Here is an 18,196-nt window from a genome sequence, read left to right as displayed (position 1 = left end):
ACTCTGCCTTATAGCCTTGGGGGTTCCAGCATTGCTAGTGCATAATGTCACAGTTGGTCATAATGATGACCCTGGCGCATCAAGAAAAGGGTATACTTTGTTTAGGAAAACATTTTAAGGGGACAAAGAAGTATATGACATTTAGATTCCTATGCGAAGAGGTTAAAGTGAAGAAGTTCTGGAGTTTACACACAATTTTTCATTGTATCTGTCTGATCCTGAGCTTAGAAACTTTGAGAATTAATGAGATAATATGACCCTGTGAGGTAAATTTTTTCCCCCATTTTCAGAGGAGTGTTAGGAATGGAAAACCTATCAAGTACCAGGAAAACCGCTGATTCCAGGTCCCTTTCATACTAGTGTTTTTTCCCACTACAGTTATGTTTGGTTATATCTATTGGCAAGCAGCTTCTCAAGCTTACCTTTTTATGAGGCCCTCACACAGCCCAGTGCCTTTTGATGTTACTGATTCTAGAGATGTTCTGATAAAAGGTTTCTAAATGCCAATATTGAATAACTAGGGTTGACAACGAAAACTCCATTAGGTCAGTTTTATTCCTTGATCAACTTTATTACTCATTTGGAGTGCTCCAATTTTCTTCCATTTTCATTTTGTTTTCACCGAAATTTTGAACAAAATACTCCATTTAGATTTAACCAAGTCATATTTTATTAATTATAGCTCTGCCTTCTGAATTGTCTTTGGTGGCTATTACTTCTACCATAGCTAATTCTCCTGTGTTAAATTTTGCAGATCTAGATTTCGTCAAAGATTTTTGTATCACTCTGGTCCCTAAAGAGTTTTGTGTGCTGTGGTAGCCATGGTCAGTTTTCATTTATGATATTTCTACCGGTAATATACATTATGAACTAGACAAAAGCCCTATTTATTTACAAATGTACAGTTTTGTCAGCATGAATAAAGCATCCACCTCTCCTTTACTACCTTTATCCCGATTCCCGAGTGACCCTAAGATCCCATATAAAATGCACATCAGCATATTTACTGAGATGATTTTTCGCCACAGAAGGATGAGGAACTTAAGGGAGAGACTTCTAATAATCTATCCCTTGTGCTTTACGCAGGCCCTACCGTACACTAGAGGCTTCGAAAAGGTCAAAAATTCACACGTGTAGACAAATTATGTCCCTTAACATGCCAGGCAAACGAAGTGCTACCAAACACGCAAAGACTGTCCTAAAAGTGCGTTCTGGAATAAATCTGTAAACTTGGATCTAGTTCGCTCCCCTCTCCTCAAAATATATCGGCTTGCGCTGAAAGAAATCAGACCGATGCTCATAATTCTGACCCCTTATATAGGGGGTAGTTTTGGTTTCTGCTACTTTCCCTGATTCAGTGACAGGTAATATATTTCATGTACCAAATGAACTGCAACACCACGGCGAACAAGGGACGGGCCCTCAAAGTTGTCGGTAGGGAGCCAGGACCCCACCCGTGGCGTGGGGAGGTACCGTGCTAAACAAGCTTGCAAACAGCAGGCACCCTCCTGCTACAGAGGCGGAAAGGCTGACCAAGAGAGGCCGGGGCGGAGGAAGCCAAGCTCTGCAGGCCCAGACAAAGCCCTTCCGACCTCCACGCGTCGCCATGGCAACGCAGGGTCTGTACCGGCCGGGATTGGCTGGTCTGGCGCGCGCAGTGCCTGCTGGGAAAGCGCGTCCCCGCCGCGGCTCCGCCAGTTTGAACTTGGCGGGCCAGATGTTGGCGGCGGGGTGCTGGGGGCCTACTTCTTCTTCTTCCTACGCTGGTTTCACGGGTGATTGCAGACCCAGGTCACGGCCCTCCTCGGGCTCCGTCTCCGTCCCTATGACGGGCGCTCGTGGGCAGGGGTTGGAGGTGGTGCGCTCGCCGTCGCCGCCGCTGCCGCTGAGCTGCAGCAATTCCACCAGGTCACTGTTGTCTCCCCTTGGCCACCAGAGCTTCCAGTTTGACGAGGACGACGGTGACCGGGAGGATGAGGAAGACGTGGATGAAGATGCCCATGGTTCAGAGGCCAAAGTGACGAGTCTGAGAGGAATGGAGTTACAGGGATGTGCCAGGTAAACCCGAGACTGCCCGGCAGATTCAGCCTTTTTCAAGATTCCTTAGACTCTCTTAAGTACCCCCTTCTAACACCCTCCTGCCCTCCTACCCAAAGACAGAGGAGGCACTTGCAGACTGAGGTGCCGTGTTTTTTGGTTTTTGGTTTTTGGTTTTTTTGCTCATAAAGAGCCCTGTGCAAATTCTTGCAAATGACGGTAGATTTCCTACGGCTCTTAATCCTTTTTTCCTGAGATATGATTGCTGCGGTCTCACTTCCCAGAAAAACTCACATAGTCTCAAACACACAGAACTTTGCTACCATTTCAGGCGTTCTATGAATCCTTCAAAGCCAGATTGTGAACTCCAGAACTCTTATCCCAAACCTGAACACCAGAACGTGATTTACTGCACCTTAGTAGTACCTGTGGTTGGTTATTCTGAAAACATACTGATGGCTAGTGAAGGAGGTTGTAGTAAACAGGTCACTTTTTATAACAGAGTGCTGAAGCACAGAGATTAGCAATGTCAACCTCAGCATGTGGCGACGTGGTTAGATAGGATCTGTGGTTAGATAGGATCTGAGTACGCACAGAGGAATGGATGTCATTGTATCAAAGAATGTTAGGATCAATGGGGTTATTAAAACTACCTTAATTTGTTTATTTCTACTGTTATTCACTCAGCAAAATTTGTGTGCCACATATTAGTCTAGGTACTGGAAACCATAAACAAGATACTGGTCTCTACTCTCATGGAATTGAATCCTAAATCAGTCCACTTATTTTACAGATAATAAAACCATGGCTCAGAATGCTAAAAGTGACTCAAAGGCGTGCGCCTGGTTATTAGCAGACCTGGGTCTACTACGAAGATAGACCGATGATGTTCTCTTTCCTAAACTGCGTGTCTAGTACTGGGTATATAGAAATGGAACAAAGGGCCTATCCCTGTAGGAATATTTCTGAGACGGGCCCGGTAATGCAGCTCCATTCTGGGATAGACTTACTGCGTTTTCTTCGGAAATCATTTACAAGTTTCTGATTGTCAGGCTGTGTAAGGCACAGTACAGGAGGTCTGAGAAATACAGGCCAGAGAACCCATGCTTTATGTGTAAATAGCAAGATACGCCCTTCAATATAGGGTGTTCATATCTAGCATGAGTGAATGGAATATGGAACCCGTATGAAGTAACCCATATACATGGTTACAGGAGTGAATTAGTTACGGATGAGAAGTGAAAGTAAGTACATTGGTGGGAATAGAGATCAGAAAGAGTAACCAAGTAAGCTACTCATCCAGGCTGGTTGTAGCAACAAGAAACAGGCCTCCTCTGATCAACCTGATAGTAAAATTTAATGGTGGAGTTAGGGTTTCAGTAATCTGTTTTCATCTGGGCCTTTGTAGGTATTCTTCAGGACTGAATGGGTCTCAAAGGTATTTAAAGTAAATTTGAAGGCTTTGGGAAATACTTTCTGAGCATAATCAACTGGACTAAGCAATCTGGACACAAAGTTAGTGACCTGCAGAATAAATCACCATCAGAACTATCGCTCAGCTACTGAAACCTTGCATTAGTTTCCAAGAGCCAAAGCCCTGACTAAATGGAGAGTGCCAGGGAAGGAGGCAGATGTATGTATGTCTCACTTACGCAAAGCCAGAATCAACTGGTTAGCACCATAGGACTAAGGCTGCCTTCCTTATCACATTTCAGTCCCTGTGAATCAAAGGAGTAGCTGGGACGTGGGTTTGAAAAGAGAATGCTGAAGTTATCAAGCGTTGTGTGTGGCAAGTGTCAGACGCTTATTAGGTGCTCAATAAATGTGCTGACTGCATGCCCATTTCCCACTTCCTAAAGAACAGATACATGCAGTGATCATTGTCAAATGCTTTAGAAACTTAGCACTTCCTTTCAGGAAAGGTAGGTGTTTAGAAAATTTCCTCATTCCTCCTCCTTACTATGCTGACCTCTGTTTGGTGCCCTGGACAGCTTGTGGGTGACAGGATGAAGAGAGCAGGCAACCTAGTCATAGCCCTTTCATTATTCTGGGCTGCGAATATTCTGTGGAGCAGACAGCAACCTAGAGCTGTGTGGGATTTTATGCCTTTTCTCCATGCCTCACCTGCCACATTGATCTGACTGGCAAAACGAATCGGGTAAGGCTTCTTTGAGCTAGACTCAGGCATCAGCTGCACATAATGGATATTACCTCAAGGTATTTTTGGTATAAATAGTGCCATGTTTAGAAGATGCATTGACCTTCAAGGGTATTGGTCAGAACTGAGATTAAGCTCAAAGTTAGCTTCAGAGAAGATAATGAGAAGCGTTTTTCTGGAATATTTTATAATGTGCTCTGGGCTTGCTGTTTATCTATTCAGCTTTATCCTGGTTTTTCTACCACTATCCATTAGGAAAACCATGCTGTAATTAATATCTTGTTCACAAATAGCCGCTTGTCAAGCCTTTCTTGATTATAAGTAGAGCTGTAGTGTGTGCACCATGCAGTTTGAACACATTTGTTACAAATATTAAGGCAGAAAATTTAACATTTAAAGTGTCATTTCTTAAAAGAAAAACCCACTGATCTGATTGTCTTTCAACAAATGTTTCCTAGGACACTACTATATTCTAGACCGTAAAGCCAGGCTCTTGAAATTAAAAAAAATGAATTAAGATATGTTTTCTTTAAGGAACTCGTGGCCTGTGGCAGAGATGAACAAGTGACAGGAAGCCTAAGAGTTTTACTGGCAGTGCTGGAGTTGAATTTTGAAGGGACAGTGGGAGTTCGTCATAGTAATAATAGTAAATGACTTACTAAGTGCTTACTGAGTGCCTGGAACTATATTAAGTGCTTTAGCATGGATAGTTTCATGCAATACTACCTGTAAGGGAGCCAGCCACAACTGTCATCTCCAGTTTGTAGACAAGAAAACAGAAGCTTAAAGAAGTTTTTTTTAAAATGTTCGTAGCTAGGAGGAAGCAGATAGAATTTCACCCCAGGCTGTTTTACGCCCAAATCTAAGCTCTTAATCTGACCCTATGCGGAGGTGGAAGAAAGGAATTTCAGATTTAGGTGAAAGTTACAGGGCATGGGGTGTGGCACATTCATCAACCTGCAGGAGTTCCTAGTAAGTGAAATGTAGAGTCTGGATCAGCTATTGGTGAAAGAAGAGGCTGGAAGTTAGGCAAAGGGCCGATTCACGGGTGTCAGGCTAAGGAATTTGGATTTTATCCTGTGGGTGAAGATGCCATTGAAGAACTTTAAGATGAGGAGTGATATGATAGAAGGATACATTTGAGGGATGAATCTGGCAAAAGGTGTGGATAATCGTTTGAAAGGGAGAAAGGGAGGCCAGTTTTGTCCGGATGGTGGTTGTAAGGTTGGAGGAAACAAGAATGGCTTTCAAAAATGGAAAGAGGAATGAACATGACTAGGTGATCATGTGGGTATGGGAGGTGGGCGGTCTAGATGTTGACAAGGAGCAGGTGGAGTCAGAGAGCTAGGGCTTCTGGCTTGAGTAACTGGCTGGAGGGTGATACCATTCACTGATGTAGGATTGTAAGAGGAGTACCTTTCTTGGTGGGAAGGGTGGTGGGTGGATGGTAGAGGATGATTAGATTTGTTTTCAACTGATTGATATTTAAGTTGAGTTATGTATCACGTAGTTGGAAATCAAGATCTGGAACTCAAGATGACGATCTGGCCTGGAATTCTTGATCTAGGCATCATCATGTAGTGGTAGTTGAAACTGCACTACAGTGGGGGCAGATGGGTTCCTTCTGCGAGACTGAGAAGGAAAGACTTATGTAAGAAATAACATATCAACAGTGTCTCTTTCCCACTAGAATACAAATTCCATAAGGGCATGAATGAATTAAGAAATAATAGTAGCAGAATATAATGAGTAAGCTGAATCTATGAAGTAGAAAAGTTGTGCAAAGCAGTGGGTGAAGCAATTGGTTGCTAGAAGCAGGAATGTGAAAGAGACGAAGAACTGGGTCTATAAAACTAGTCTTTAGAGCTACCTTATGTCCTGAACAACCTTGCTTTCTATGGCTTGATGGTTAAGCTTTTTCTAAGTTTCATGAGGTTTGTGGATCTGGCCAAGTCCTTGTGTTCTTTATTTATGTATGTACTTATTTCCCTGCCCCTCTTCTCTTTACCCTGAGTTGTTATTTTTCCTTATACCCAGAAGAGACAGACTGACAGAGGTGTATGGTGGAGATGGAGACTGTGGTAGGAGGTAACCAGACTAGAGAGTCATATACACCCTATCTAAGGATTGGCAAAAGGGATTCAACCAAAATGTTAAAGAATGTTTTGTGGCTTCTTATTTCAAAACAATTTCAAACTTATAAAAAAGGTGAAATGATATAAAGAACTTTCATTTACCCTTTACCCACAGTCCCTAATTGTTAACATGTTTGCTTTATCATTCTCTTTATGTGTACTACATAATCTTTTTTTCCTAAACTACTTAAGGGAGGGAAAGGGAAGAGCCCGTTTCAAGATCTGCTTAGGATTATATGTTGTAATGAGTAATTAGTTATCCAGGTAAGATTTTTAGAAATAAAAAAGTGTTGGCATTGAGGCAAATGGATAGGGTGTGGATTATCCCAATGGGGTTTTAAATAATGTGGTTTTAGAAATGAAGGAATTCAAAGGCAGTTTGTTGGATAAACTAATTCAAATATTAGAATTTCTTTACATGATTTCTTAAATGTATGCTTATGTATAATTCGTGTATGTTTGTAAAAATCACAGTATTGTAAATGCAGTATTAAATTTTGCTTTTACTGTACAGTTAAGTGATTTGGACTAGGAAGCAAAAGAGGTTCTTGCACAAGTACTATAGTAGCCTCTCTTTTGTAGCGCTGAGGTTGAATCAGAAGATAACCAAGAACAACAGAAACAGGTGTGCTTACCAGAAAGCCGCCTGACCCCATGGGAGGTGTGGTTTATTGGCAAAGAAAAAGAAGAACGTGACCGGCTACAACAGAAAGCTCTAGAGGTAAAACTAGACAGTGTTCTTTTTATTTAATCTGTGAGCTCACAAAGTAGAGCTGCAGTTGTAAATTAAAATGTTAATGTTATTATTCCTGAAAGCAAAGTCTTTGCATGTATGTTAGTTTACTATATCAAATTTAATAACTAAGTTATAATATAGTAATAGAAATATGTTCATTGTTAGAGCGTTTGGAAAATACAGCTAAGCATAATTAAGAAAATTAAAATCTCCTCTAATTTCACTGTCTGAAGATAATCATTGTTAGTATTATGACATAGCTTTCCAGATTTTCTATGTAAATTATTTTAAAATAAATATGTACAAATGTGTATATATGTTGTATGTTTACATACACTGGAGCATCAACATATGTACATTTAACTAAGGTAAATTCAGCTGTATATACTCAGTAAAATTTTTAACTTTACTGAAACAAAATAGAGGCAGGAATCTACCTGCCCCTCCCCGCCCACCCCATCCTACCGTGTGTCACTCAGTGAGCATGTGCCCTGTGTGCTGGGCGATGGGAAACTGCTTGCTAGTCTTTCAGGGTGTTTCAGTTTCTCTGTGCCTCCCTAACTTTTGGACATTTCCATGCTTGAGTCTCTTTTGAACTTTTACTATATGAACTCAAAAAACAAATAGTTTTAGATGTATTTTTTTGAACTCTTACTGTTTCAGGACATGGCAACCAAATAGATTTGAATAAATTGGCATCCCCTAAACTCACTATCCAGACTCACTATCTGAATTCTTCCTGTCCAAACACTGAAGCCAAATAGATTTGGATGAGGGACACTTCTTGTTTTTAATGAAACAGGATAAAATTATTTTTCTCTATCATTAAACATTTTTATAACATTTTAAAATGGCTCTGTAATATTTAATAAAATACTTTTAAAAATGTATTTGAAATGTATTACATATTTGTTAAAATATAGTTAACTGGTTCACTCTTGTTGGATATTTCAGTCTATTAGTAGCTGTTGCTAAAAAAAATCCTGGGAATTGGCCAGGCACGGTGGCTCACACCTGTAATCCCAGCACTTTGGGAGGCCAAGGCAGGTGGATCACCTGAGGTTGGGAGTTTGAGACCAGCCTGACCAACATGGAGAAACCATCTCTACTAAAAATACAAAATTATCTGGGCATGGTGGTGCATGCCTGTAATCCCAGCTACTCGGGAGGCTGAGGCAGGAGAATCGCTTGAACCGAGGAGGCGGAGGTTGCGGTGAGCCGAGATCACACCATTGCACTCCAGCCTGGACAACAAGAGTGAAACTCTGTCTTAAAAAAAAAAAAAACACACACACATACACAAAATCATGGGAACAAAAGCTTCATGATCTTCCTTAGAATAACTTTTCTGTTAGTTTTGAAACCAGTTATTATTTGATAAGTTTCTAACCAGGCAGGCAGTCACATGTTTCAGAGGCTTGGCATAATTCAAATGATTATGAAAACTAGTACATTCTGCTATTTTCCTATTGTATGACACTTTGTATTCTAGATTACAAATTTATTCCTGGAAAAGGGCGCTGTGAGAGTGGCACTTATTTCCTCTTGGCAGTACACAGGGCTTGAGAAAGACCTTACGGTTGATGTTAGGCAAGAATAATAAAAACCTGGTTCTTTTTATTTGCTGGGTGTAAGCAAGTTATTTAAACTTTTATGTTTCCATTTTCTCATCTGCTTAAGAGGAATAAAATAATACCTGTGTCACAGGGGTTTTGTGAGGATTAAGTGTAACAAAGTATAAAGATGCCTGGCTTTGTTTTTATTTGTATTGTTATTTATATCATTACTATTCATAGCCTTCTTAAAGCTTTTTCATTTATTTTCAGAATTAGGGTGTATTTTTGAATTCCCAGACTTACTTCTTTTACCTCAGTGACTAATTCCATTATTTAGTTAGTAGCTTTTAAGAATATTTGTTCACAGTGAGCACTCTTTTTTTATGTTATAAAAACACGTACCTACATATATATCTATATATATGTATTTATACATATGTATGTGAAATAGCATCTTAATTTTGTGCAAAACCTGGTGTTCTTTTTTCAAAAGGCTGGTCATAATTCATTAAATTGGTTTTAAACTTACAATTTGGAAAATACTGATCCAGTGAGTTAATGGTAGAACAAAGTTCAATTTCTGGTTTTGGGCTTTATCTGTAGTCTCACAAGAAGTTACTTGCTATATTAAGAAAAGGCAGGTTACTTCAAGTCATTTTTAGTCAGTATACAGAGAAAAGTTAATCAAATTTCAGAGATAGTAAGAAAGCCTGGCCTTGGTAGTCGCACAGAACAAGGCTGAAATTTTAGCCTTGCCATTCTAATTCTGTGACGTTAGAAAAGTTAATTAACTTCTCTAAGCCTCAGTTTCTTCATCTATAAGCCAGATGTTAGAGAGGCAATAGTGGAGTAGTTAAAAGTGTAAATTCTGGGTTTTGTTTTGTTTTTTTGAGACAGGGTCTCACTCTGTCACCCATGCTGGTATATAGTGGCGCGATCACAGCTCACTGCAGCTTTGACCTCCCCTCCTCTTCCACCTCAGCTTCCTGAGTAGCTGGGACTGTAGGCACACACTACCACGCCTGGCTAATTTTTGTTTTTGTTATTGTTTTTTAGAGAGGGGGGTTTTGCCACGTTGCCCAGGCTGGCCTCTAACTCCTGGGCTCTAGCGACACCTCCTAAAGTGCTGGGGTTACAGGTGTGAGCCACGGTGCCTGGTTTAAAAGTGTAAATTCTTGAGCCATACTTCCTGCATTGAAAATTTGGACTTTGAGCAAATCCTTAACCTTTCTGTGTCTCAATTTCCTTATCAGTGAAAGGGGGAGAATAGTATTTACATCATAGTGTTGTCATGAGGACTAAATGAACATTAGGATATGTACAAAGCACTCAATAAAGTTATTATATGTGAAAGGAGATCATAATAACTGCTATGAAGATTTGTTTTGAGAAAAGATTAAAATAATGAATATAAACCCTACCACAATGATAAGCATGTAGCAGGGTATAATTATTTGTAATTTGACTGAAAGATTAAAACCTTTTTATGTATTTAGTAGTTTGACATTTCTTATGACTATTTTATTACTTAACTCTGAAGTGATTCCATTTTAGCATGACTCTTACGTATCAGTTATGCCAGGGATATCCTAACATATAGGCCAACTAAGCTTGCTGTAAACTCATGTTGAGCTTTTGTGTTATTCACATTCTTTCACTGCCTTTTCCTTTATTTTGTTTTTATCTCATGTTTTCCTTATTTTTCTGTCTTTATTTACTGTGTTCCCTAATTTGTTTATAAACCATATCAAATTTTTAACCATAAGGAATAGTCATCTCACATCCCTATTAAAACTAAAAAGCATGAAAGGCAGAAACGTAATTTTGCCAAGGCTTCATTCGTGGCAGAACTGGGACTGGCACCTAATTCTTTGACTTCCATTTAAATGCTTTTCCCATAATATCAAGATGTATTTTAGAAATAAGTGAGTCAGACTTAGTATTTATTTTTTAATGAACTCTGGTTTTCTAATTTTCTTGCTTTAAGATCTAAGAGAACATTTATAGGATAGTTTAATCATTAAAAAGATCATCCACACTCATAAATTTGATTTGAGCATCAGACATTTAGGTTTGTTTCAGACATCTCTGTGGGACTCAGGTTAAGAAATTACTTTAATTCATAAAAATTACCCACTTACAGAATGTTATACATTTGTAACTTTTGTTGAGATGATAAATATGGTAAACATTGAATCAGTTACCAAGCATTATGAAAAACTAGTATATTGGTTTTGTAGGTCATTTAATTTTTGTTTACTTTTTAATTATTAAAAATAATCCTTTAGCCAACTGCTCCAAGTTCCCTATGGTCTTTGGCTGATTCCAATTTTTAATATTTGCTTTAACATATTATTATAATCAGTTGTAAATTATAAAAATTACCTAGTTTGTGAATAGTCCTGGTGCCTTCTTTTTTCTTTTTTTAAACCATCTTGCCTTTCCCCATTTTATTCATCAGTCCTTAATGAAGGAATAGGGTAGGATATAGAGCTGTTGGAGAAACTCAAAACTGTCAGTTTTTCTAATATTACCTTCAGTGGTAAAAAATTATTTGAAAGTAGGCAAAACCTATTGAAATACAAATGCATGTTTAAGATCTTCTTTGGATTTTGGTTTTCCATAATCAAGTGTTGTATTCCATGGGAAAATATTAATAGCTATCTCTAATCCTGTTGAAATTCAGTGGTATACCAGAAGACCATGTAGGGACCTTTTGAAGGAAGACTCCAGCTGTGTCCAGAAGGAGATTGGCCTTTGTGGTAAACATGGAGTCATTCAGGGTGGGAAATTCTAAGTAGGGCCAGCCTTGGAAGGGAGGGTTCTGTCTCAAAATATGATGTATATTCTGGTTTGGCAAATTACTTGAACAGACATCCTGAGATATGAACACTGTTTGGGTTATTGGTAGCATTTTCTAGGTACATTTTGACCCTTTTTCTTTAACCCCTCAATCAACTTTAACTAAAATTTGTTAACCATCAAATAGGAGTACAGGGCTTATTTTTTTCCGATTTTTTAGTTTAGTTAAATGAAGAATCTTAAAAAGGACATAAATATATAGTAAATCATGTCTTTATACATTTAAATAATTACTTTTCTTTTTTTTTTTTTTTTGGGACGGAGTCTCGCTCCATCGCCCAGGCTGGAGTGCAGTGGCCGGATCTCAGCTCACTGCAAGCTCCGCCTCCCGGGTTTACGCCATTCTCCTGCCTCAGCCTCCCGAGTAGCTGGGACTACAGGCGCCCGCCACCTCGCCTGGCTAGTTTTTTTTGTATTTTTTAGTAGAGACGGGGTTTCACCATGTTAGCCGGGATGGTCTCGATCTCCTCACCTCGTGATCCGCCCGTCTTGGCCTCCCAAAGTGCTGGGATTACAGGCTTGAGCCACCGCGCCCGGCCAATAATTACTTTTCTTGAAAATAAAATTTAGGACTATTTTGGGAAAGTTTTGATATATTGTTGTCAGGTCTATATCTAGCCAATTAATTAATTAATGTCTTTCATATTTATATATTTGTATATATACATATATAGACATACATATATACACATGTATTTGTGTACATGTATATATATATATGCATAATTTTTCCCCCCTTTTGTTTCCTGACATAAGTCCAAACCGTCTTCTCCTTTTCTTTCTTTTTTTTTTTTTGAGATCGAGTCTCACTTTGTCATCCAGGCTGGAGTACAGTGGCATGATTTCGGCTCACTGAAACCTCCACCTCCCAGATTCAAGCAATGCTCCTGCCTCAGCCTCCCTAGTAGCTAGGATTACAGGTGCCTGCCACCACACCTGGCTAATTTTTGTATTTTTAGTAGAGACAGGGTTTTACCGTATTGCCCAGGCTGGTCTCAAACCCTTGACCTCAAGTGATCCACCTGTTTCAGCTTCCCAGAGTGCTGGGATTACTGGCATGAGCCACTGTGCCTGGCCCAGAGGCCCAGAACTTCTTTTTCTTATAACCCATATACTATGGCAAACTCAGTCTTCCTCAGAATAGTTCTCATCCCTTCAAATGCAATCTTCAGCCTTTGTCATTAAGAGCTCTGAATTTTCCCTTTTGCCAGGTATTCTTGTTTCATAACGTTCACTTTACTTTGCCTGTCTCAAAAGACCTTCCCCACCTAGCTAGTACCACACTTAAATTTTCTAACCCCTCCCACCTCTCAGTCTCTCTCCTTTTGAAGCCATCTTTTCACTATTCCTCATATGGTGCTCATTTCTTACTAGCCTGGTATACTAGGCTAGGGGGAAGGGAAGATGTTTCTCCTCATCTTCCCTTCCTTTCTCTGAACTTTTATAATATGCAATAACTCACAATGTAGCACTTACTTCTTTGGTGTAAGTGAATCACATTAGATCAGAGACTTCTGGGATTTCATCTTTATATCAGTTCTTGCTAGGTTCATAGTAGCTGTACCATAAAAGTATACTGAGTAAGTAATCAAAGAACAATAGTTGCTGAAGTGATGAAAAATCCTTAAAATAAAGATGGATATTTGCTTTTAGGGGTATAGTGTTTAAAAGTTGGAAGACTTCCTGAGTGAGGGTAGCTATCTTCTATGCAGCAGAATTTTAGGATGAGAGGTTATGGAAGACAGATTTCCTGTGACCAGTTGTTTAAAATGCAAAAGAGATGTTCTTGGTGTCAAGTTTTATCTTCATTTAAGACACTGGAATTAGTCTGAGGGTTGGAAAATTGTCTTTCCCACTACCACCCATGCCCAGGTAGGTAGGTCTTTGGGAAACAGGGGCCTTGGGAGGAGAGTGGAGACCAATAGAAGATACGTAAGGTATCTGACTATTAGTATCTAAAGACAGAGAAGAAAAATAACCAGTAATTATGGTTGTGGAGCCCTAGTGAAGTCTAGTTTGAACAGCATTCTCAACCAATGGAGTAATTTAACTGATGAGTGACAGAGTGGTGGCATTCAACTTGTAGTTTTATTTGGCCATACCTTTCACATTCTTTTTCTTGAGGAAATGCCCAAACGTGTAGATTCGAGTGACAGCAAGGCAGTTAAATAATCTGGGATATGAATGTGGTTTTGTTTTACACTTCAGCAGCTATAAAATCAGTGAAGAAAACTCTGGGTTCTTTTTTTCCCTAAGGAAAATTGAATGGTTTCTTTGTATTTCTTTTGTGTAACTCTGAATTAAATTTTTAATATAGGGATTATTTAATTCCTATGCTTTATCTTTCATCAGAAATCCAGAAGCTTCTTATAACTTAAAAAAAAAAAAAAAAAAAAAAAAGTTGCAATTCTCTTGAGCTTCTGCCAGTAGCTTAGAGTGATGCCAAAATTTATGTGTGGGAAAGTTGATTTCAATGAGGGTAATTTAGCTGAAGTTTAGTCTAGGAAACTAGTGTTTTGCTGCCAAGCAATTATTTGCACATTTCTAAAAAATGACTTATACTTTTACCAATGCTTTTTTTCATCATAAACTGGTTACTTAAGTAAGTTATTGCCACTAGTGGCATATACTGTATAAAGGAGACTATATTCTTGTTTAATTTAGTTAATAACCTCAGACTTTAAAAATATACATTATTTGGGTGCTTCTATTAAATGTTGCCTTTTGTCTAAATAAAATCCACAGGAATTAAATCAACAACTAGAAAAAAGAAAAGAAATGGAAGAACGTGAAAAAAGAAAGATAATTGCTGAAGAAAAGCACAAAGAATGGGTTCAGAAAAAGAATGAGGAGGTAAGGAGGGAAAAATGCATACACACGTTGGTATCTCTTTCGCAAAATCTTTCTTCGTATTACACTTCATTACCTAGGTTTTAAAAAATATTTATCTTAGAGTCTTTCTTCTCTGGCTTCTTTTATTTTTCTATCCTGGTAGACATTTATCAAGTCTCTGTCTTCTGCCCTTTGCCCTCTACTTTTCTCCTTTTTCCCTCCTGTGGCTTGCACTAATATTTGCCTGCAGGCAGTCACCAAGTATGTATCTCTAGGCCTGACCTTCTGAATCCTTATGGCAAGTGCCTCCAAGTCTGCAAATCTAAAACAACCCATTTTGCCCATTCCTCCTTCATAAAACCATTCTGCCATTTCTCTGTTTCATTCAGCTGTCTTCTCGGTCACCAAGGCTTAATTAGAATTCTTCTGTTGTTCCTAATTGTCTCCTCCTTTTCTTTACAATTACTACTTCCCGGTTTGTGATCTCTTTCCATTACATCTTTCAATTTATTGTTTACTTCTTATACTGGATTGTAAGCTACGTAAGGGCAGGGATTTTTGCCTCTTTTGTTCAGTTTGCCAGGAGCTAGATGAGTACCTGCACATAATAAATGTACAAAAATAGTTGAGTGAAGATGTTCATTGAATGGATGCATTTTTTCCTTTTAATTTTAATATATTCTTGTATAGATCACACATATTAGAAATTCTAAAAATACTTATTCTGTGGCCAATTTGTCTTCTGTTGTGATTTTTACATATTTAGAATGGTATTGCTTTTATTATTGTAATCCAATCTTACAGATTTGGAAAATGTTTAAATTGCAGGACAATATTTTAAATTTTAATTCTAACTTTTTATTGTTGATCTAATGCCCAGTGGTGTTAATAAGAGTACTATGTAAATAATTTCAGTAAATTGAAGATGATATAACCTTCTTCATCCGGGTATTACAAGAAGGAAATTGGTTAGATGTATGTGTGTTTTATAACCATATTTGTTTAGAAGTCAATTACTTTGGTTTTTTAAAAAAGGTTGCTTCATCCCATGATATAACACGAAAGAGATCTTTGTGAATAAATTCAAAAATAAGTCTCTGTGACTGTTATAAAAGTTTGGGTAGTATCTTTTTGAAATTTGTAACTATAAAACACAATTATTTTATACATGCAGAATAGTTTGCTCTTTCCTCTAAAAGTCCCTCTTATCTTCTAACTCCATTAAGCTAATTTTACCATGCCAGTCAAACCTAGTTGTTGTTTGTCTAAGAATGTGAGATACTGCTGGGAGACAATATATTCACTGTTTTAATTAGTGGCAGTAGACCTAATCCAATTATTTGAAGAAAAAAAATTATTTCTTTTGGAGGGAAGTGGCTTGCCCTGACATGAATCACTAGTTATTGAAGGCAAAATTCCATAATGTTGAGAATTATTTAAAAATAAAACTGAGAAGTTATATTTACCTGTTCTGCAGAACTTTTGTTCATGTTAAGGAATAATTGATTATTCTAAATTTTTTTTTTTCTTTAAGACCTATCAGATTTCTTCTTTCAGACATAGTTACATTTACCTCTATTTGTAAAGACTGCTCTCCTGGTTCTTCTCTTCCTGTCTGGCATCTAGCTTTTTTCTCCTCTGTTTACATTTCATGGTGTGTGGTCTTCAACTGCCTCCAGCTTCATTCACATTTTAGCTGTATCTGTGGCTGCTATTTTCTCTAAGTCATTTTCACTGTGTTCTATCAAAAAATCAGACAAAAAGAATTTATGCATTCATTAGCAAAGCTAGTTTCTTATAATATAACTGTAAATTCTTAAGTGCTTTTAAAATGAATGTTTTATCTCATCTGGTACTCCTAACATTTGTGTTACCGTGGTAATTTATTTTCTGGATGTGTTTATGACAGTGTTATCACATATTTTATAAAAGGGCTTTTACTTTTAATGTTTTAAAAAATCATTTAAAAATAAAATACTTTCTAATTCTCAAAACACAACTGATTTTCTAATGTAAGACATTAATTCAGATCAACAAGGTGTCTGATTGATAACACTGTTATCACATTATTCATGCTTTCAACAAATATTTACTCAGCTTTTACTATGTGCAAAGCACTATTGGATAAAGCAAAATAGAAATCCAGAAACTTAAAGTAGCCAATTGTTGTATTAGTTTCCTTTAGTTGCGTGAAACAAAGGTTCTCTCAGTGCAGCGTCTTTAAAGAAGGAAGATTTATTGTTGTGCTCTGTGTGTTATAGAACTAACATGCCAGAAAATCTGAAACCAGTTAGTGGCTGCTTCCTCTCTCAGTAGTAGTGACTACTCTGGGTGCCTGCTGTGTCCTCCTCTTGCTAACTGAAGGCATTCTGTTCACTCTTCTTTAGTTTAAATCCTACAGAAGTCTGTCTGATTTTTTTTCAGAATTAATTCCCTTGAGCTATAGTTTGCATACAATAAAATACAACTATTTTAAATTTGATGACTTTGGCAAATTTAGGTACCCATGTAACCAGCACCAGTAAAGATATAGAACATTTTCATCACCCCAGAAAGTTCCCTTGTGCCCCTTTGCATTCACCCCCACTCCCTGCCCCCAGCCAGCCTCAGCTCCAAGGAAACCGTTAATCTGCTTTCTGTACCTGTAGATTAGAGTTGCCTTTTCTATAATTTCATATAAATGGAATAATAGAATATATACTCTTTTGTGTTGGTCTTTTGTTTTAAAACTTACCCTATTTCATGTCTTATTCCTTTTTATTGCTGACTCTAGTATTCTATGAAATACATTTCATAGAGTATGTTTATCTGTTTCATTCAATTTCATAGAAATTGTTTATCTGTTCACTAGTTGATGGACAATTGAGTTTTCAGTTTGGGATATTATGAATAAAATTCTGTGACCACTCATGTACAAGTCTTTTTGTGTACACTTGTTTTCATTTCTCTTGGGCGAATGCCACCCAAGAGAATGCCACCCAAATAACTGGGCTATATGGTAATTATGTGTTTAACTTAAAAGAAATTGCCAAACATTTGTTTAAAGTACTTGTACCATTTTACATCTCCACTACTGTTATAAGAAAGTTCCAATTGTTCCACATCTTTGACAAATTTGGTATGGCCAATCTTTTTCATTTTAAGTCCTTCTAGTGAGTGTGGAGTGGTATGCCATTGTTTTAATTTTCATTGCCCTGAGATCTAATGATGTTTAGCATATTTTCATAAGCTTATTGGATTAGTCTTCTAGAGCTTTCATGACAAAATACCATAAATTGGGTGGTTTAAACAACAGAAGTATATCTTTACCCACAGTTCTGGAGACTGGAAATCAAGATAAAGGCGTCTGCAGGTTTGGTTTCTCCTGAGGCCTCTCTCCACGGCTGTCTTTTTATGTCCCCACAGTGCTTTCTCTGTGCACACATATCCCTGGTGTCTCTTCTTCTTCTTGTAAGGACACCAGTCCTGTTGGATTAGGGTCCTACCCTTATGACCTCATTTAAACTTGATTACCTCTTTAAAGATCCTGTCTCCAATTACAGTCACATTGGGGATTAGGGATTTAACGTAGGAATTTGGGAGAGGGGCAGGAATACAATTCAGTCCATAACACATATTGACCATTTCTACATCTCTTGTTGTTGGCTTGTTTTGTGTTGTGTTGATTTAAGTCATTTGCCCATTTTTTGAAGGGGTTGTATGACTTATATGAGAATTCTTTGTATATTCAGACTATAAGTCCCTTTTCAGATATATGTGATGCAAATATTTCTTCCCATTTAATCCTTCCTTCCCTTCCTTCCTTCCTTCCTTCCCTTCCTTCCTTCCTTCCTTCCTTCCTTCCTTCCTTCCTTCCTTCCACCCATCTTCCCTCCCCTCC

General features: G+C 38.0%; 1 protein-coding gene across 1 annotated transcript in view; it reads left to right on the top strand.

Moving 5' to 3' along the window:
- Positions 1-1,049: 1,049 nt before the first annotated feature.
- CCDC34 (coiled-coil domain containing 34) overlaps positions 1,050-18,196 on the top strand; it is a 24,486-nt gene continuing 7,339 nt past the window's right edge. The window contains exons 1-3 of the mRNA XM_011964711.1: positions 1,050-2,058; positions 6,913-7,051; positions 14,230-14,337. Of these exons, the coding sequence (XP_011820101.1) occupies positions 1,607-2,058; positions 6,913-7,051; positions 14,230-14,337 (699 nt within the window). The 5' untranslated portion in view covers positions 1,050-1,606. The remainder of the gene's footprint in view (positions 2,059-6,912; positions 7,052-14,229; positions 14,338-18,196) is intronic.

The sequence above is a fragment of the Mandrillus leucophaeus genome, unplaced genomic scaffold (genome assembly GCF_000951045.1).
Source record: "Mandrillus leucophaeus isolate KB7577 unplaced genomic scaffold, Mleu.le_1.0 Scaffold700, whole genome shotgun sequence".
In the NCBI taxonomy this organism is placed as follows: Eukaryota; Metazoa; Chordata; class Mammalia; order Primates; family Cercopithecidae; genus Mandrillus; species Mandrillus leucophaeus.
Note: the sequence above shows the minus strand (reverse complement) of the source record. Positions and strands in the feature narration are given on the sequence as shown.